We start from the raw sequence: 21,256 nt of genomic DNA on the forward strand, positions 1-21,256 counted from the left end.
CTTTGTAATGACTGGGCTTATTGGTTCACCATCTAAAGTGTAATTATTAACTTCATGCTCAGAGTGATATTCAATATCTACCAAAAGGTGCCCTTCTTTGCAATGCATTGGAAAACCTCCCTGGTAGTTGTGGTTGAATCTGTGTTTGAAATTCACCGCTGGACTAAGAGACCTAGTAAATAATTATATGTGTGAGGTACAGAGATGAGGTAGTCATTCTAAAATAATGTTAAACACTATTATTGCACAGAGAGATTCCATGCAATTTATAATGTGACTCGTTAAGCACATTTTTATTCCTGAACGTATAAAGGCTTACCATAACAAAGAGGTTGAATACTTATTGACTTGTAAACATTTCAAAAAACATTCCCCTTTGACATTATGGGGTATTGTGTTTAGGTCAGTGACAAAAAAAATCAATTAAATCCATTTTAAATTCAGGCTGTAACACAACAAATGTGTAAAAAGTCAAAGGCTGTAAATACATTCTGAAGGCGCTGTATGGGCAGATTAGAGTCATTCAGACACAGCGGGCATGTTAGTTTCATATTTTCTCCTATCCTCGCTCTCCTTGTCAGATATTATGCACATTTATGGCTTGGTGGCAAATGTCATTGCCATTGAGCTAGTTCTCATAGTACCAGTAAACAGTAGCACTAGATATGAGCCATGGAGAGAGATGTGAGGAGATGTGAGGAGCCTTGCTCTATCCAAATAGTAGCAGTAGGATCCAGTTACGACACGCCCATTTCCTGACAGATAGCTGAACTAGCGAATTTTGACCTGGCAGCTGAGTTTAGAGCTTCATCCTGACAGCTGAAAATAACTTTTTCACAATCACAGAAAATTACAAAAATACTAGTTTTATAAGCATCCTTGATCACAAATCATGACGTTAAGTTGGACCCATTTGCATTGAATAGAGGGTACTTTATATTCGCATACTAACAGCAGTGCCTATATTTTTATTTAACCTTTATTTAACTTGGCAAGTCAGTTAAGAACAAATTCTTATTTAAAAACGACGGCCTAGGAACAGTGGGTTAACTGCCTTGTTCAGGGGCATGATATATTTTTTATCTCGTCAGCTTGGGGATTCAATCTAGCAACCTTTCGGTTACTGGCCCAACGCTCTAACCACTAGGCTACCTGCCACCCCATTCAAAATGATGTCCTTCCATACAGGCATGACATGCTGAAGTGATGCTTCCATGCAGAATGTGTTGCTCAGAAGGCTAATATAAGTAACAGATGGAATGTAAACAGACGAGGGTGCTACAGATGACAGACTCCACTGATCTGCCAAAACAAGCTCAATAACTCAATGCACACACTCCTATTGAATTCACCTGTATTGTAGGCCTATGCCGTCTTCATTTACCCAGTTTATCAAGAGATGTACCATTCAAATAAAATTATTATGTTGTTATGTCGTTAGATTTGTAAAAACAAAGTTGAATGTAATGTTTTATTTGAAAATTGATGCATTAATGCATACATGGCTGTCTCTGCGAAATGTTGTCATCAAAATGTTCAAACGTAACAATATTGAATAGCGGCCTAAAATATTGGCCATCGGCCTCCTGGACCTCCCAAAAAATCTGTATCGGGCATTCACTAACTGTGTACCTCTGCACATCGTATTCTGTACATAGCCATGTTATTTGTATTTGTTATTGTTATTCGTTATTCACTGTGTCACTATTTCTATTTATACATTTATTTATGTTCTACCTTTAACTCTGCATTGTTGGAAAATGACCCGTAAGTAACAATTTCACCGTTAGTATAAACCTGTTGTTTACGAAGTTTGAACTGAGGCGGCCAGGCATTTGTGCAGGTGAGTACATTTTTGCTGAAAACATGGACTCTATAGTAACATGTACTCCACAAAGTGATGAAACTTTGTTGCTTCTTGCTCAAACAAGGAAGGTGTTGTAGCAAACAAGTCTTCGGTTGCCTAGGCAATGCCCTCCTCCCTGCTACAACAGCAGCACATGCAGTCAGGAGCAGAGGAGAGGAAAAAATATAAACACAGCAAAAAAGAAACATCCTCTTACTTTCAACTGCATTTATTTTCAGCAAACTAAACATGTGTAAATATTTGTATGAACATAAGATTCAACAACTGAGACAAACTGAACAAGTTCCACAGACATGTAACTAACATAAATGGAATAATGTGTCCCTGAACAAAGGAGGGGTCAAAATCAAAAGTAACAGTCAGTATCTGGTGTGGCCACCAGCTGCATTAAGTAAGGCCTCGGTGTAACGCTCATTCCTTCGATGAGGCAAAACCGCGACTCGTCAGTGGAAAGCACTTTTTGCCAGTCCTGTCTGGTCCAGCGAAGGTGACTTTGTGCCCATAGGCGACATTGTTGCCGGTGACGTCTGGTGAGGACCTGCCTTACAACAGGCCTACAAGCCCTCAGTCCAGCCTCTCTCAGCCTATTGCGGACAGTCTGAGCACTGATGGCGGGATTGTGCATTCCTGGTGTAACTCGGGCAGTTGTTGTTGCCATCCTGTACCTGTCCCACAGGTGTAATGTTTGGATGTACCGATCCTGTGCAGGTGTTGTTACACGTGGTCTGCCACTGAATCAGCTGTCCGTCCTGTCTCCCTGTAGCTCTGTCTTAGGCGTCTCACAGTACGGACATTGCAATTTATTGCCATGGCCACATCTGCAGTCTTGCCTTCTTGCAGCATGCCTAAGGCACATTCACACAGATGAGCAGGGACCCTGGGCATCTTTCTTTTGGTGTTTTTGGTGTTTTTTCTGTCTGTAAGCTGTTAGTGTTTTAATAACCATTCCACAGGTACATGTTCATGAATTGTTTATGGTTAATTGAACTAGCATGGGAAACAGTGTTTAAACCCTTTACAATTAAGATCTGTGAAGTTTCTTGGATTTCTATGAATTATCTTTGAAAGACCGGGTCCTGAAAAAGGGGCGTTTCTTTTTCAGAGAGTATTCATACTTGACTTACTCCACATTTTGTTGTGTTACAGGCTGAATTCAAAATGGATTAAATCAATTTTTTTCATCACCGATCTACACCCAATAACCCATAATGACAAAGTGAAAACATGTTATTAGAAATGTTATGCTAATTCATTGAAATTAAATACAGAATTTACACACCCCCTTGCTATGACACTCCAAATTCAGCTCAGGTGCATCCAATTTCCTTTGAGCATCCTTGAGATGTCACTACAACTTGATTGGAGTCCACCTGTGGTCAATTAAATTGTTTGGATATGATTTAGTAAGAAACACACCTGTCTATATAAGGTCCCACAGTTGACAGTGCAGTGAAGTCTAAAGACATGTGATTGGACTTGGGGAAAAAACTGTCCTTGGATCTCCAAGATAGAATTGTGATGAGGCATATATCTGGGGAAGTGTATAAAACAATTTCTAGTGTGTTGAAAGTTTCCAAGAGCACAGCGGTCTCCATAATTTGTAAATTTAAAAAATATGGAACTACCCAGAATCTGCCTAGAGCTGGCCGTCCAACCAAACTGAGAAACAGGGCAAGAAGGACCTTGGTCGGAGAGGTGGCCAAGAACCCAGTGACTACTTTGACAGAACTACAGAGTTCCTTGGCTGAGATGGGAGAACGTGCCAGAAGGACAACAGTCTCTACAGCACTTCACAAATCTGGGAATTTTGAGAAAAAGGCACATGAAAGACTTGAAAGATTATGTGGTCTGATGAGATTTTTTTTTAAACTCAGCTCATCACCCATCTAACACAATCCCTACTGTGAAGCATGGTGGTGGTAGCATCATGCTATGGGGATGCTTTTTAGTGGCAGGGACTGGAAGACTGTTCAGGATAGCTGGAACAATGAATGGAGCCAAATACAGGCACATCCTTGATGAGAACTTGCTTCAAAGTGCAAACAACCTTAGACTGGGGCGAAGATTTACGTTCCAACAGGGCAATGACCCCAAGCATACAGCCAAGCAATGCTGGAATGGCTCCAGAAGAAGAGTGTGAATGTCCTTGAGTGGCACAACCAAACCCCAGTCCTGAATCTCATTGAAAATCGGTGAAAAGACTTGAAAATTGCTCCCCATCTAACTTAACAGAGCTGGAGAAAATCTGCAGGAAGAATGGGAGACAATCCCCAAATCCATATGTGCAAAGCTGAGATAGACATACCCAACACAACTCACAGCTCTAATCGCTGCCAAAGGAACTTCTACAAAGTATTGACTCAGGGTTATGAATACTTACAGTGGGGAAAACAAGTATTTGATACACTACCGATTTTGCAGGTTTTCCTACTTACAAAGCGAGTAGAAGTCTGTAATTCTTTTCATAGGTATACTTCAACTGTGAGAGACGGAATCGAAAACAAAAATCCAGAAAATCACATTGTATGATTTTTAAGTAATTAATTTGCATTTTATTGCATGACATAAGTATTTGATGCATCAGAAAAGCAGAACTTAATATTTGATACATAAACCTTTGTTTGCAATTACAGAGATCATACGTTTCCTGTAGTTCTTGACCAGGTTTGCACACACTGCAGCAAGGATTTTGGCCCACTCCTCCATACAGACCTTCTCCAGATCCTTCAGGTTTCGGGGCTGTTGCTGGGCAATATGGACTTTCAGCTCCTTCCAAAGATGTTCTATTGGGTTCAGGTCTGGAGACTGGCTAGGACCTGAAGAGAGTGTGTTTTTTTGGGTCGTTGTCATGCTGGAAGACCCAGCCACGATCCATCTTCAATGCTCTTACTGAGGGAAGGAGGTTGTTGGCCAAGATCCCGCGACACATGGCCCCATCCATCCTCCCCTCAATACGGTGCAGTCGTCCTGTCCCCTTTGCAGAAAATCATCCCCAAAGAATGATGTTTCCACTTCCATGCTTCACGGTTGGGATGATGTTCTTGGGGTTGTACTCATCCTTCTTCTTCCTCCAAATATGGCGAGTGGAGTTTAGACCAAAAAGCTCTATTTTTGTCTCATCAGACCACATGACCTTCTCCCATTCCTCCTCTGGATCATCCAGATGGTCATTGGCAAACTTCAGACGGGCCTGGACATGCGCTGGCTTGAGCAGGGGGACCTTGCGTGCACTGCAGGATTTTAATCCATGACGGCGTAGTGTGTTACTAATGGTTTTCTTTGAGACTGTGGTCCCAGCTCTCTTCAGGTCATTGACCAGGTCCTGCCGTGTAGTTCTGGGCTGATCCCTCACCTTCCTCATGATCATTGATGCCCCACGAGGTGAGATCTTGCATGGAGCCCCAGACCGAGGGTGATTGACCATCATTTTGACCTTCCATTTTCTAATAATTGCACCAACAGTTGTTGCCTTCTCACCAAGCTGCTTGCCGATTGTCCTGTTGCCCATCCCAGCCTTGTGCAGGTCTACAATTTTATCTCTGATGTCCTTACACAGCTCTCTGGTCTTGGCCATTGTGGAGAAGTTGGAGTCTGTTTGATTGAGTGTGTGGACAGGTGTCTTTTATACAGGTAACGAGTTCAAACAGGTGCAGTTAATACAGGTAATGAGTGGAGAAGGTGGAGTGGAGGTCTGTGAGAGCTGGAATTCTTACTGGTTGGTAGGTGATCAAATACTTATGTCATGCAATAAAATACAAATGAATTACTTAAAAATTATACAATGTGATTTTCTGGATTTTTGTTTTAGATTCCGTCTCTCACAGTTGAAGTGTACCTATGATACATATTACAGACCTCTACATGCTTTGTAAGTAGGGAAAAAACCTGCAAACTCGGCAGTGTATCAAATACTTGTTCTCCCCACTGTATGTGAAAAGTTACATTTCTATATTTCATTTTCAATAAACATGTTTTCACTTTGTAAAAATTATTACAATGTAAAAATACTTTTAATCTGTCTGTCTGAATATTTCAAGATATGACAACTCTCTTCTCATCACTCATCTTGAATCAATCAGCCATCATTAACACAATGGAAAAATCTAATGAAAGTGCATGGGCTACAGAGAGAAACAAAATGGTGCAGTTTTAGGCCATGTGCCGGATAGTGATGAGGGCGCTGGAGAGGGGTGTGCACTAGTGGGTCTGGGCAGGTGTCATGTAGTTGATGTTTGTATGTTCTGTATTGTTCATAAAATATCAAATGTAATCTTTAAAAAAGTATAATACATATATTTTTTTAAATCAGGCTGTGGAAAAAGTAAAGGGGTGTGAATACTTTCTGAAGGCTCTGTTTAAATATACGTTTTATTTGTTTTGCTATTCGAATGGTTGTTACGGTGATCACGGTCATTTGGATGACCTATAAGCATCATCCAAAATTGTAGTTGTGTGGTTCAGAGGTGCTGTACCTGATGAAGTGACTGAAGAGGCCGGTGGTGTTACGGATGATGCGAGCAGCACGGGACTCTTCGTGCTGACACCGCTGCAAGGTCAGCCCATCATCCATATGACCCTCAGAGTGGAGGCAGGCCTGGAGGAAGGAGGAACACAGAGAAAATGGGAAGGGAGGGGGGTAGGCAAAGGAGGGGAGTGGCGAGAGAGAGAGAGAGAGAAATAGAGTGACAGAGAGAAAGCAAAAGAGAGAAATAGAGGGAGGAAGGAAAGATGAGGGAAAAGAGAGAGAATGAAAGAAAGAAAAGAGGGAGGGAGAGAAAGAGAGAAGTTGACAGAGTAGCAGCAGAGGTTGGAACCGGTTCAGGGAATAGAACCAAAAATGGGAAAATAACAGAACCGGTAACAAAAGTGATCTCTAGTGTTCCAGAACAGAACTGTTATTTTCAAATCTTGTGAACCAGTGAATAACGTTCTTTTAAGTTCGGAGCAGTATTTTTGCTATCAACGCACCTATGCAAAGCACTCACTCTGTCACTCAAACTTCTCCTCACAGTGTCTGCCTGTCAGCTTTTCTAGGCTAGTTAAGAACACTATTAGTTATCAAGTTTCACATTGGATTTATAAACTACAAAATGGTATGACGTGTTTTGAATGCTGGTGCCACGTCACACACAAGCTTTTTATTAGCTCTGGTCCAGGGTGTTGAGCCAATGTTTGGACGTTCAAAGTTCCTCCAATTTAGCAGCTCCTCCATAAGTAAGTAGCTAGTATATAATTATGTAATTCAGTGAAGTAGGAATGATAGGCCTACTATAATATCCTAAACACATTATAATGCACGTCATGTCATGATGGTAAGCGCTTCAAGCCAAGCCTCCTCCATGTCCATCCCTCTCTTTTGCTTGCTCCCCACCCGCAACATTTTAGTTGCATCTCGCGCCCTACACTTGTCTGTCCATCAAGCATGTAAACAATTAGCTTTCCCTGTCTATAGCACGCTGCTCTATCCACACTGATTGGTGGAGTAATTTAATGAGCTAAATGTAAAAACTAATGTTGATCCCACAGATTAAAATAGGACCAGAAAGGAACTAAATAAACTGGTACTTTTGGGGGGTTTGAACCGGTTTATTTTGCTGGTCAGAACAGCGGAACAGAACTAAACTATTGGAAAATAATGTTGGTTCCAACCCCAGATTAGCGGTGTTGAGTATGGCTAGGCTGTAACACAGGTGCTGCTGACATTACAGGCTATTAGGCTGCATTGCTGTGGAGTTGAGGGACTGTCATATAAATCGCACAATCCTCCAGTGGCGTGTATTCGTGGATTCCAAGGAAAGCCAGGCTTCCCAAAAACATTGACCAATAAAAAAATGTTACAAAAGACTACATTTATCATTAGTCTCTGTGTTTCATAATTTTCCTTCAATTCGCAAGAGGCTGAATGCATCTCAACGAAGAAAGCATCCGAGCGAGCGAAACAGCGCCCCTCTGTCTCTATATGTGTAACCAATCTATCTGATGCTGTCAGGTCAAAAAGAGTATGACATTGTTGCCGCCTTTCCTTGCATTGAAGCAAGGAAAGCCATCAAGCAATAATAATAAAAAATGTAAATAGCCAATCAGCGTTTTAAGCTAAACTGAGTGAGCTCAACTGTGAATGGTCCTGGCATAGGGCTGTTGCGGTGACCACATTTCCACCACACCGGCAGTCATAAGTCATGACCGCAGTAACATTCTACATAATCTCCTTTTATGCACTCTGAACATGCTTTGGTAGTACCCAATTTGCTAACTACCAACAGGTCTTAATGGCCTGGTACTCAGGGCTCTATTGTCCCCTTCATCAGGTCCTAATGGCCTGGTACTCAGGGCTCTATTGTTCCTCCATCAGGTGCAAATAGTTTGGTACTCAGGGCTCTACTGTCCCTCTAACATCAATACAAATACAATCTAAAATCACATCAAACACTTCTCATCAAAACAGTAGGCCTATCTTACTTTTTTTACTTTTACTTTTAAAACATGGTTGTTGTGTATGTTGTTTCAAAGCCCAACACAATGAAATGCACAGCGCTTTCTAAGGTGATGATTAATTCAAAACACCCATTCACATATTAGAAATTATGTATAGGCCTATGAAGGCCAAGCCCGAAAGGAAACCTGAATAAATATTATGATTGTGCTGTTATACAAAACATAGTCTACTGCATATTACGCATGGAAGAAAAATGGAGTGAGATAAGTATTCTTATACAGTGCATTTGGAAAGTATTCAGACCACTTGACTTTCTCCGCATTTTATTACTTTACGGCTCCTCTAAAATGGATAAAATAGTTTTTCCCCCTCATTAACCTACACACAATACCCCACAACTGCAAAACAAAAACAGGTTTTTAGAAATGTTGGCAAACTTATTAAAAATGAAAAACTGATATCACATTTACATATGCATTTAGACCCTTTACTCAGTACTTTGTTAAAAAACCTTTCGCAGCGATTACAACCTCGAGTCTTCTTGGGTATGATGCTACAAGCTTGGCAGACCTGTATTTGGGGAATTTCTCCCATTCTTCTCTGCAGATCCACTCAAGCACTGTCAGGTTGGATGGCTTCGCTGAACAGCTATTTTCAGGTCTCTCCAGAGATGTTCGATTGAGTTCAAGTCCAGGCACTGGCTGGGCCACTCAAGGACATTTAGAAACTTGTCCTGAAGCCACTCCAGCGTTGTCTTGGCTGTGTGCTTAAGGTCGTTGTCCTGTTGGAAGGTGAACCTTTGCCCCCAGTCTGAGGTCCTGAGCATTCTGGAGTGGGTTTTCATCAAGGATCTCTCTGTACTTTGCTCCATTCATCTTTCCCTCGATCCTGACTAGTCTTCCAGACCCTGCAGCTGAATAACATCCCCACAGATGCTGCCACCACCATGCTTCACCGAAAGGGATGATGCCAGGTTTCCTCCAGACATGACACTTGATATTCAGGCCAAAGAGTTCAATCCTGGTTTCATCAGACCAGAGAATCTTGTTTCTCATGGTCTGAGAATGTTTAGGTGCCTTTTGGCAAACTCCAAGCGGGCTGTCATGTGCCCTTTACTGAGGAGTGGCTTCCATCTGGCCACTTTACCATAAAGGCCTGATCTCCCATCTCCACAGAGGACCTCTAGAGCTCTCTATAGAGCTCTCCGCCGATTGCTCAGTTTGGCCAGGTGGGCCAACTCTAGGAAGAGTCTTGTTGGTTCCAAACTTCTTCCATTTAAGAATGATGGAGGCCACTGTGTTCTTGGGGATCTTCAATGCTGCAGAAATATTTTGGTATACTTTCCCAGATCTGTGCCTCGACACAATCCTGTCTCAGAGCTCTACAGACAATTCCTTCGACCTCATGGATTGGTTTTTGCTCTGACATGCACTGTCAACTGTGTGACCTTATATAGACAGGTGTGTGCCTTTTCAAATCATGTCCAATCAATTGAATTTACCACAGGTGGACTCCAATCAAGTTGTAGAAACATATCAAGGATGGTCAATGGAAACAGGATGCACCTGAGCTCAATTTCGAGTCTCATAGCAAACTGCCTGAATACTTATGTAAGTAAGATATGTATTTTATTTTTAATAAATGTGCAAAAATTTCTAAAAACCTGTATTTTCTTTCTCAATATGCGATATTGTGTGTAGATTGCTGCGGGAAAACATTATTTTTTAGAATAAGGCTGCAACGTAACAAAATGTGGAAAAACTCAAGGTTTCTGAATATTTTCCAAATGCACTGTATACTAAATTATATATGTGTGAAATTAGTTTTGATTTAGAATGGACCATTACCATGCACCTGTCTCAGAACTGGGGCAGGGGGGGAAAATACATGTAATCTATCCACTTAAAAACCATGGTTAATTTTAATGCCACTCCTGTTGTAAAGCGAAGCTACAGCATGTGCTTAATATTAGGAAAGTTGAGAAATAAATATAGTAAGCCTATCCTATAGAAAGCTAATGGGATCCTACTCTTTTTAATAGTGGCTATCAAAACTCTGTTTTCTCACGAAGTGAGAAGTGTTTGAAGTGTTTGATTAGATTTTCGATTACATTTGCATTGATGTCAGAGTGATTAGAGGGACAATAGAATGCTGAGTACCAGGTAGTTAGCAAGTTTGGTAGGATACTTATGACCATCAGCAACATCAGAGCTTGAAGTGTAGTTACCCTGATTAAACGGTCACATGGAATTTGAATGCGGTCATGACTCGTGACTGCCGGTGTGGCGGAAATACAGTCACCGTAACAGCCCTAGTCACTGTATTAGACTAAGCATATGTGATTTGATGATGTTGAATTGTTGAAGTTGAAATGGTGCTGGAATAGTGGAGGCAGCTCCTGTTTTCTTTGCGACAACTCTGTGATTCTAAATCAATAGTTGATTAGTAGTCCAAAATATGTTGGAAACTTTAACTTGATTGACCATGCTGTAGATTATGTAACTGTTTGTTACATGCAATATGCTTTGTGGACAGATGTTGCTCTCCGGTTTAGTGATGAAACAAAGGTGTGGTTGAATTTATTCTGCCAGTGTCTTCTTATTGTCTCAGCTTTAGGCCTTTATATCACAGTCGCAAGGCATATGAACTGACAAGTTATAGAGCAAACAACGCAATTATCACAACACATCGATTGTAATATGTCTTTTTTCCCTGGCTTGGCTTCCCTAGTGATTTTACCCACACACTGATACTGCAATCCTCTCACATCTCATTCATTACAGCCAGAGGATTTGGATCAGTGTTTTATTTAGTTACAGAGAAAGATATATATATATATATATCAATCATGATATTTATTGCATGTGCTTCTGGTCAATTGTTATTTTAATGGGATTTGTTTTATTACTGCTAGTGTAATAGTCCCACCATAACCATTCTCACTGAAAGTTGAAAGTCAGTTAATTCATTAGGCTAGAAATGTTTAAAGCAAGTTCTCACTGTATCAAACATTTGACAAATAAATCAGTGCATTGGTGTCTCACCCGTCTCTTGAGAGGGCCCAGGCGAGATGATTTTACATCAGGCGCCTGGTAAGACAGCCAGAGTCCTGTAGCCACGTGCATGACGAAGCAGATTGAGTCCCCATACTTAATCTCTGCCATCCCCATGCCCTCGATGTCCCGCTTAGGGCTCGACTCCAGCTTTTCCTGGAGGGAAGGAAGGACCCAAACACATCAAGATATCACACTCCGTTTAATGAAACTTCGATGAAAGTCTCCAAGTCAGGCTCCAGACAATGTATGCAGTTTTATTCAAATCACACATTTGATTATGCAAAGTGTTGAGGGAACTTGATCTATGAAAAGCAATTTAAAAGATGCTGACAGATCTGTATCAGGCTGGTCAAGGACTGGAGGAGCACTGACATCTCTATATAATATTACACACGCAAGGATGTCTAGGTTAATAGAGAGGCAGACGGAGGAAGAGACAAGAAGAGGAGATACAGTGCATATAGCCTAGATCACTGAGCAAGTGACAGATGATGGCCACAGGCAAGACCCCATGAATCACTATAGATTTGTTTCCCCATTAAGAATGGACACAATAAAAAAGGTATGAAATGTAAAGTGTATTAAGCCTATGATAAACTGCCTGAGTAATATGGTGGGTTACACCATGCTGTTGATCCATAAGTAGGAGGTCACTAATTGCTCCCAATCACTGGCTCAGTCTAAAACACCCTTGCCAAGAACAGACTTAAAATAACCTTGTCCTGGTTGGTATGGGGCCACAAGTCGAAACATTTTCCAGAGCAACTTTGTGATCGAGAGACAGTCTAAGGTGTGTGTGTGTGTGTTTGTACGTCCGTGCGCGCTTGTGTGTGTGCGTACATGTATCCCTGCATGTGTGTGTGAGAGATATAGCTGGTCCTGAGCGCTGACCTTGGAGGCTCTGAAGCAGAAGGCGGTGGAGGAAGTGTCAGACTTCTCCCGGTCCTGCAGCACCACCCCCCTCTCCTCCGTCAGGGCCAGGTAGTGCCCCGTGGTGAGGTGGCGGAGACGGAAGGGCTGACCCCAACGAATGTGACTCCCGCTCCAGCTGTCCAGGGGCACAGAGACGCACACGCGCGCAAACACACACACAACGGTATCAAGAATAACAACAAGCCCCTAGAAGCATTATATCCCCTAATTAGTTTGTGTACACATGATGAACTAGCTGCCAGACTAGCTGTTAAGTAGCTGGCATCATGTCATGTGCATAGATAATTACTAAATGGCTGAAAACACCTAAATAATTAGGCATGTAATACCCATTTTTATGACTAGACATTTTTGCCCAGATGCTTATATCAAAACAAAACAGTGTCAAAGCCATAGCAGATTAAACATGGCTGACAAATTCCAGATCTGACAGTGCAGGGCATATCTGAGAGGAAAGCCACTGATATTGAATCTTTCAAATACTTTACAAATGGTTGGTGTCAAAAAGCATAATGAAACATCAAAGTGAGTCGGAGCAGAGGGAGGCAGGGAAGGAGAGGTAGAAAACCTAGAGAAGAAATAAAAAGAGCTGAACTCACCTGATTCTGAGAGGCTCCAGCCTCCACAGAGACCTGGCCTTCGCTCCTGCATTCCCCGTCTCATAGTTCACTATCCTGGGGGCGCGAGAGGTGCATGAAAGGTCTGGATCACTGCAATATTATAATACTGCCACAGGCTCATAATGGTCATGTTTTGCGACTTTAGCAGGATTCCTCCTCTGACTGCTTTATTCCCTTCTGTCACAGTGATATCTGGTCAGAGGAAGGAAGACTCCGAATAGGACATCAGATGAACCTTAATATTCATCCTTCATCCAGGACACCCACCTAACCAACGGAGACCGAGAGCAACACTGTCTAGTAATGATGTGGGTGACTGGCTCCAGAGATAAAAAGGATCTTTCGTGGTCCTTGTTGACTGTTTGGACCCTGTTTGATGGACCTTTATGAAAATGTAAGGTCTTAAGAAAATGCTCCCTTTCAAGGACTAAGAGGAAAGCCAAGGCTATTTATTCAGCAGCATATTATTGCCACACAAACAGTGAGCTAAAAATTGACAGTGTGACTGGGAGGAAGATGAAGAGTCCTTCACATGTCTTCGGCGCCTGGCGAAGGTTATACGGACTAGAGCACTGTCTCCCCGACCCCCATGTGCCTTTTCCTCTGCTACCTTGCTGGCTGTCATCACTAGCGCTGTGTGACTATAGAAAGCAAGGCAGACATTATTTCTGTGCTTCTCTCAGACCCAGCTTCATACTGAGTAGTGACAGACCCAGCGTCACCCTGAGTTGTGACAGCCCTAGCGTCACACTGAGTAGTGACAGACCCAGAGTCAGCCAGGTCAGCCACATTCACAACAGACTAAGCGGAAAACTAATTTCTTAGAGTCTTTTTAGCTGTTTCCCAGCTGTAGGTCTCACCTCTGTTGCTCATCACTCTGGTCAGACCCTGGGATGGTCAAAACCTCATCATGACCATGGAACAGACGCAACACATGGCCACCCAGCAGGTAACCTTTAGGAGGATGGATTAACAGCACCTTTAATTGATACCCACAACATTTCAAACAACATTATAAGCCAGTGACGCTAAATGAACCGTTGGACCTACCCTCCTCCACGTTGCTGCCGGAGCAGGTGGGGTGGACGTTCCACAGAGTCTGCATGAAGGACGCGTCCACCTGGATGTTGCCATTGGAGATGGACAGGTGCTGGTGAAGACAGAGGAACATTATGTTACACACACTATCAATAACTACAGTATGGTGACACACTACCAGTAGGCCTATACTGCAGGGCCTATGTCAAATACCCAGTTTGATTCAAGGAATTGGGCCAGGCTACAACTCAGAGGTTTGTCTATGCATGCATTGGAGGGCGTGATAGGAAGGCTGTTATCGCTGCAGTAGAGAGAGTGTACAGGACTGCGAGTGGACTCGGGAATCTGCCAGTTTCGAGGGTTCTGGGTTTGTGTGTGCGTGCGTGCGTGCGCCAGACACTTGGGGAATTCTCCACCTCCCTCCTCCATTACTGGACCTGGAAGTTCTGTAGGCCTGGTTAGAGGGAGCATATCACTGGTGACAGCAGAGCCCGGAGCCGTGGCAGTAACAGTAACATGATAATGGGACTCTGGCCTAGCAAGGGCTGCCATATCCCTGCTGAAGACCCATAAACGTGGGCTTGGCTGGGCTGGCTGTTGTCACACTCTCCCTGCGTCATGCTGGAGATGTTTTCCAGGCCCAGCATGCCAAGGCGCTGAGGCCCACACAGTGGGAATAACACAGGGGTGTCTGGGTCTGGGAGATGCTCATAGATGGGCCTGAAGAGGAACAGGGGAGCAGGGCTGGCCAGGCTGCACAGTGTAGGGAAGGAGGGATAGGGGACAGAGTGAGGTAGGGTACAGTAGCTGTTCAGTTTGACAGTGTTGCTCTCTTCATCCCAGCTGTACATATGTGGCCTTCCCCTGCTCTTTCTTAGCTTCCTATCACAAATGTCTGGTCTGCTTTAATGGACAGATTGAACTGTGTGGGAGGGAGACACCTTCAGTCCAAGAACACGATCTGCAATCTTTGGCTAACCTACAGGATTGATTGGCATTATGGCTCTGTTCAATGGGGATGGACACTTTAAAAAGCCTATAATATGTATTATTCTTAATGAGATGTTTATAGACTGAGGGTGTACTCACAAGGTATCGTTCTGATGACACGCTGACAAGGATGAGGTCATCTCCGATGCGTACCTTCTCACCCTCTGACCTCTGTTTGGAAGCAGGATGGATGGTCCACCAACAGGCTTCACCTGAATAATGTTATTTATAAATCTATGATCTACATAAGGGGTTCTCAATTGGTTTTGCCTCAGGGTCCAAATTGAACTAGGATGTCTCATTCGCATCCCAATTTTTGGGGGCAAAATGCAATGCTATATTGATAGTAAATGTAGCAATTATATGACAAGGGAACAACATTTCCATCTTTTTCATTGTCAATAATTATATTTTGCCCAATTTCCTGATGAAGAATGTTAATAAGTTCACTGGTTTGAGACCACAAAATCAACCAAATCCAAACTGCACTGCTATATTCTATATTAAAAATACTGTAATCGAAGAAAAATAGTTCAGAGATTAAATTATAAAAAATGTTTAAAAAGTTTCATTATAATTTCTACACTGTTTTTTTGCCTGGTTTTAGTTGTTTAAGTTCAAACAAGTATTTTTGCATTAAAAAATATATGTACACTGAACAAAAATATAAACACAACATGCAAAGTGTTGGTCTCATGTGTCATGAGCTGAAATTAAAAAATACGCAAAATGTTCCATACACCAAGATAATCCATCCACCTGACACATCGAGAAGCTGATTAAACAGAATGATCATTACACAGGTGCACCTGGTGCTGGGGACAATAAAAGGCCACTCTAATATGTGCAGTCTTGTCACGCAACACAATGCCACAAATATCTCAAGTTTTGAGGGAGCATGCAAATGGAATGCTGACTGCAGAAATGTCCACCAGAGTGCTGCATGAGGCAAATGGTGGTCACATTAGATACTGACTGATTTTCTGATCCACACCCCTACCTGTTTTTTTTAAGGTATCTCTGACCAACATATGCATATCTGTATTCCCAGTCATGTGAAATCTATAGATTCGGTCCTAATACATTTATTTCAATTTATTTCTATTTTTGTTCAGTGTACATACACAGATGGTTGAGCTACACAGAAAGTTGAACCTGTAACTACTGTTTGGGAATAGATGACAATGGTGAAAGCAACACACACAAGCGAGCACAGCATAGACACGCAATTACATTTAAGACACACAAATGTATTCACACCAACTCTAATATAGTGTAAGCCCACTCACACTTAACATACAAGCACCATAGCAACCAGCCTTCCAATAGGTGGAGAGCCAGACCATCTTTTACATCTCTATGAGACATGAGCTGAGCCTCGACATTGTGACAAAGAGCCAATCGAAGACATTTATTTTAGTCTGCTAGGAATGTTTTCAGGGGAGATCTCCTAGGGAATAAATAACTGAAATCTCTGCAAATGTGGTACATTTCCTACAATATAGGAAACCGTAAATCCCTCTTTTCATGCAGTGCTTAAGATAATCTGAAATGAATACTGGGGCAGGTGAAATCCTACATGAGTTGAAGTCCCAGTCAGAACCCCAGCTATGAGTGACTGTGTGCTAGTGACCCTAGAGCCCGATAGAGGAGGTTTTACCTGTTGAGTCCTCCTGCAGCCCCACATCAAAGGACAGCTTATCTGTCTGTGACCTTGAAGTCTTCAAACAGGTCAGATACTGCAATGTATAGACACACATCAAAGCAACATGAAAACGATAATCAAAAGAATCACACAACTCTGCTGTAGCATTCAGAACTGGAACAAATATCAGTACTACATATGCAACACATATTCCTATGAAATGTTATAAAACAGTAACTATGAAATAGTTACACATGAAATAATGACAAAACTGGCCCCGGTTCTTGGGTATTGTATGAGAGTGTACGTGCAGTGCAGTCTCACCATAGCGCTAAAGGAATGCCTCAGGAGGATGGCGTGTCCATACAGAAGTGTTCTGTGTCCACCACCCTGAGCCGCCTGTGGAGACAGCACAACACCCATCACACACCAGACACACTATAAGACAGGATGTCCCCCGTGACCTCTCTGTCTCTCCCTTTCACTCGCTCTCTCACTCTCCCTCTGTCGCTCTCTCACGTATCTCTCCGTCTGCATCACAGTTAGAGAACTAAGACTGTGATGACTTCACACAAGGCAGGGGGCCACAGACTGCCCCAGCCTGCCCCCTCTCAGCCTGTCCTCTCCTCTCTGACGACGGTCCTGAAGTCCACAACACAACACTGAAAGCATGCAGTCAGACATGTCACTCAGGGGATACGCCTGCTTCCTGTATCCATGGAGAAGAATACAGATGATCGTCACACGGCTGCAGGTAAAAAGGGAGGGGGGTGAGAAAGAGAGAGCTCTCTGCCTCTAATGCATTGGTAACAAAGACCTTGTGTTACAATAAGAAGGGTCTGGTTTGTGACAGAAAGCACTAGGAGAGGAAAGACACAAGGTTCCACTGTGGTTTCACAGCAGTTTCGAGGAGATGGGTAGGGGAAAGAGTGATGTGAGGTCACTACTTGGGCTCTGCTTGCAAACCTGTCCCTTCGCTCTGCAGGCAACCATGTGTTACTCACCTTTCTTATGAGCCTCTATGGAGCAGTAAAGTAAGAGAAAGTTACATTACTGAGAAGGGTATGTAAGTTAAAGAAAGTATATGAGTTTGTCTCCTGTCCTATCCACAGTATTGTAAACGACGCATAATCTCTGTTGGTCAATCACAGATGGTTACGTGCTGTGCAAGATCTTATTTGAGACATAATTGATTTTGCATGCCAGTGTCTTCTTAACCAAACACACCGTGCATCCTCTATCTGTGCTGCTTTTGCTAAGACAATAACCTCCAGTTCAATGCAGTTGCCATGGATTATCAGACTGCCACCGTGCCAGCACCATGTCAGGCTGTTCAGGCTTCCTGAGGGATAGTTTAATGTGCATCGGGCATATCCAGCTGCATTCAACCCAACACAATCTGAGAGAACTAGACCAGCTCTAAACATAACACTTATCATAACCTCACACCATCCACAGCTGTGGCAGCCTCAGATTCCTCTGTCCCTAGCGTCCCTGGCCCAGAAGGGGAAAGGCTATTTAATCAAAGGCGGGGGGAAACAATCTCCCCCCCAGCTGTTGCCAGGAGATGACATGCTGACATCAACTGAGAAAGCATGACCTTTAGCAGCACATTACCCCCCTGCATTTATCCAGCAGCCACCAGGGTGACAGCAATGGGGTTCCTCTCAAAGGTGGCAGTGAAATACCACTGCACACGTCGCCCTGCCACAGGGTATCAGCTTCAACCTGCCTCACCCTGGGCACTTCAGTCACTGACTTCGACAGTTTGACCTTTGATCCTTAGCCTAGTAAACAAAGTTATGAAACCACAAGTGTGTTCACTGCTCAATTGCTCAATTGGACACGTTTGGGGTCACTAGCTGAAACGGAGCTGTATGGATGTTTGATCGCTTACTACTGCAACGGTTTTCTGAGCCTTGTGTGTTCACTGTTCACAATATCTATAACCCCTCAAACAAACACAAATATTAGTCTGAAATACCATTACTAAGATCATATTCCACTTTAAGGAATCCCTGCCTATTAGTATAGAGACCAGCTGAATACGGTATATCAATAAGTTATTTCTTCTTTAAGTCAATACCCTCCACTGTAGCTCATCTGCTCAATAATATTGATTCCAGAAACGACTATTTGCCCTTCGTGGTGTTTCCTCCATTGACAATTCGGAGCAGGAACAGAGGAATGGAGTGTTAGTGAAAAGAGATGCATATGAGGAGAGAGAATTTACGGAGATATAACCCAGTGTTCAAATGTTTTCTCCAGACCAGGTCTGAATCAGTCTCCACAGCATTCTTAGAGAGAGGAAAAATAGTTCCTCAAGGAGAAACAGTGACTAAAGGCCTTCCCTCTGGTAATATTGAACTGGTCTAGCAGATCACGTTAACTGAAGTTACTACACAAGTGTAGATGTAAGGGGGTTAAGAGTGGCAAGTAGAAAGCAGCTTAGCTGTTGCAAACAAGCAGTTTCACTTGAAAATGTCTCACTAAGCTTTAAGGGCACATGAAGGCCCAGTCTGCCTGTGCTATACTCTTGCCAAAGGGCTTTTCCAGTTCACTCAGCTGTGATGGAACCAATCAGGCTTGATTTTTTAATTCCCCATCATTTGGAGTCCAGTGTGGTCGCTAAGCTGCAGCATTGACAAGTCCATTTATCTTTGAACTCAACTCAAAGAGTACGAAGCTCCACAGCTTAAATTATGGAAATTCTTTCTATCATTAGCAGTTTGGCAAGGCAACAACGAGTTTCACTTCCCAAATATAATAACTTTTTTTTTATCCTTCTAAATGTCAGTGTATTGATTTCTACAGTCATAATTCATGTAATGTAGCTCACTATTGTATGCCTGAAGTTAGGTGCAGAATTTGTGAACAGGTACGAATTTGTTGGTAATATTCAGAGATTCTGGACTTACTTCTAAATCCCCTAAGGAGGGACTGAAGACTGACATTCCTCTGATGTTAATCCAGGAGAGGTGTAGCGTGTTCTCTTTTGCCAGAAGAAATGTGAGCAGTAACTGTTGAGCGAGACCATTTGTATAGCAAGTCTATACCCGGTTCCATTTGTCTTTGTCATGTTGCTAAGTGCTGTGACACAATCGACTCACTTCTTGAAATAAATCCATAATGTCATTAGTCGTTTCAGCAGCATACGCATTAATGTTTGCATATAAAAACACACTAGCTTTCTGTGGGGAATCCATTTGTTTTTCCTGAAGGGACTATTGTAAGCCTAGGATACATTTCCAATGAAAATGGGAGAGCAAGCTGCGAGCAAGACTAAACAGCCATGCGCTAGAGAGGTGACAGGAGAGGAGAATGGAGTGAATGGTGAACATACCCAGCGGTCCTTTCCTCGAGGCTAACAGGTGGAGAGATGAACAGAACACAATGGATGAACATAGCAATGGTAACAGTACAGCTCTGTTACAGCTGATTAATGAAAAACAAAAGCAAAATGTTTGCAAAGAACAGCACCGTTTTAACAGAAATGATTGTACCAATTAAGATCACTGTATCAGAAATGTTTTAATTATCTGTCTATTCAAATAAATGAGAAAACAACTGACCACAGAGGAATGAGATGATAAATGATCTAGTATATGATCTAATACTTCTTGGCTCACTCTACTGATACATTATACTCTTAGCACTAAAATACAACATCCTGCAACTGGTAATGAACTACCAAAAGACCAGAGGCACACTGAAACAAATTCTTTATATTCATGTCAGAAAGATACAGAAGTAAGATCAGTAAACACTGCAACCTGGAAAAGTACGACATCATACCAAAATGGATGAGAAATTAGCATATTTTCATATCTGCCCCCCATTCCTTCCTCTGAAACATTAAACATTACATTTTAGGACAAGCAGCGTTTAGGTTGCTCCCTGCAAGAGGAGCAGGGCGAGAGCAGCGTGTAATGCTGTGTTTCTGTAGAGCTGCCTTGTAATCGCAATGTCCCAAACACATGACAGTGGACTAAGGAAATAGGTCTTTCATCCTTTGTACTTACTATAACTGCCTGTTCAGAGGAGATAGGGAGGTAGTGTAGAGACCTGCTTTGACTACAAATACATTAGCTACAGTATATACACATATGAACTTGCTCAATAATGTCCATATGTAGGTCCATTCAATGAGATTGCCTCCATTACCTCAGGTGTGTGTATGCGACAGTGACTGTCATCTGGACATGTTTGCTTCTCTGTGCCTGGTGTATAAAAAAGGTAGTTACAGCGCAATTCTGCTTTATAATGGAAATTATACTGTTGCTTTGAGAGCTTTTCTTTTCAGCCTCATTGTTAATCAAATGGTCAACCTCCCAGGGAAGAAACACGTCCGGAAATCTGCAGCAAAGAGGTACTTGGCCTCTTGACGACTTTCATCCACATTACAATTCATGGAGGGCTCAACCTCCCAGCGCCCAGGTCTCCAGGCCAATGTAATAGGCCAATTCCTCTCATTTATCTCTCTCAAAGAGAAAAAAGTGTTTGAACATAAAACTGAGGCAACTCCAGTCACCGTAATAAACAATTTCATAACATGACCCTGAAATCCTAAAATGAATCAAATGGAAAATGTGAAACAGGGGATGTTCAGTAGTTTCCCTTTGGGCAGAGAGCACTTTGTGAAAATACTCCTCTCTGCTGTCTGCCCTGGGG

The 21,256-nt window shown here is 42.5% G+C and overlaps 1 protein-coding gene across 1 annotated transcript in view; it reads right to left on the minus strand.

The window, feature by feature from the left end:
• Window positions 1-21,256, minus strand: part of LOC135525907 (ryanodine receptor 3-like) — a 174,757-nt gene that overhangs the window by 97,995 nt on the left and 55,506 nt on the right. The window contains 9 exon segments of the mRNA XM_064953874.1: window positions 6,340-6,461; window positions 11,348-11,512; window positions 12,251-12,407; window positions 12,892-12,966; window positions 13,773-13,866; window positions 13,963-14,062; window positions 15,040-15,152; window positions 16,601-16,679; window positions 16,910-16,984. Coding sequence (XP_064809946.1) covers window positions 6,340-6,461; window positions 11,348-11,512; window positions 12,251-12,407; window positions 12,892-12,966; window positions 13,773-13,866; window positions 13,963-14,062; window positions 15,040-15,152; window positions 16,601-16,679; window positions 16,910-16,984 — 980 coding nt within the window.

This window comes from Oncorhynchus masou, chromosome 32, assembly GCF_036934945.1.
Source record: "Oncorhynchus masou masou isolate Uvic2021 chromosome 32, UVic_Omas_1.1, whole genome shotgun sequence".
Classification (NCBI taxonomy): domain Eukaryota; kingdom Metazoa; phylum Chordata; class Actinopteri; order Salmoniformes; family Salmonidae; genus Oncorhynchus; species Oncorhynchus masou.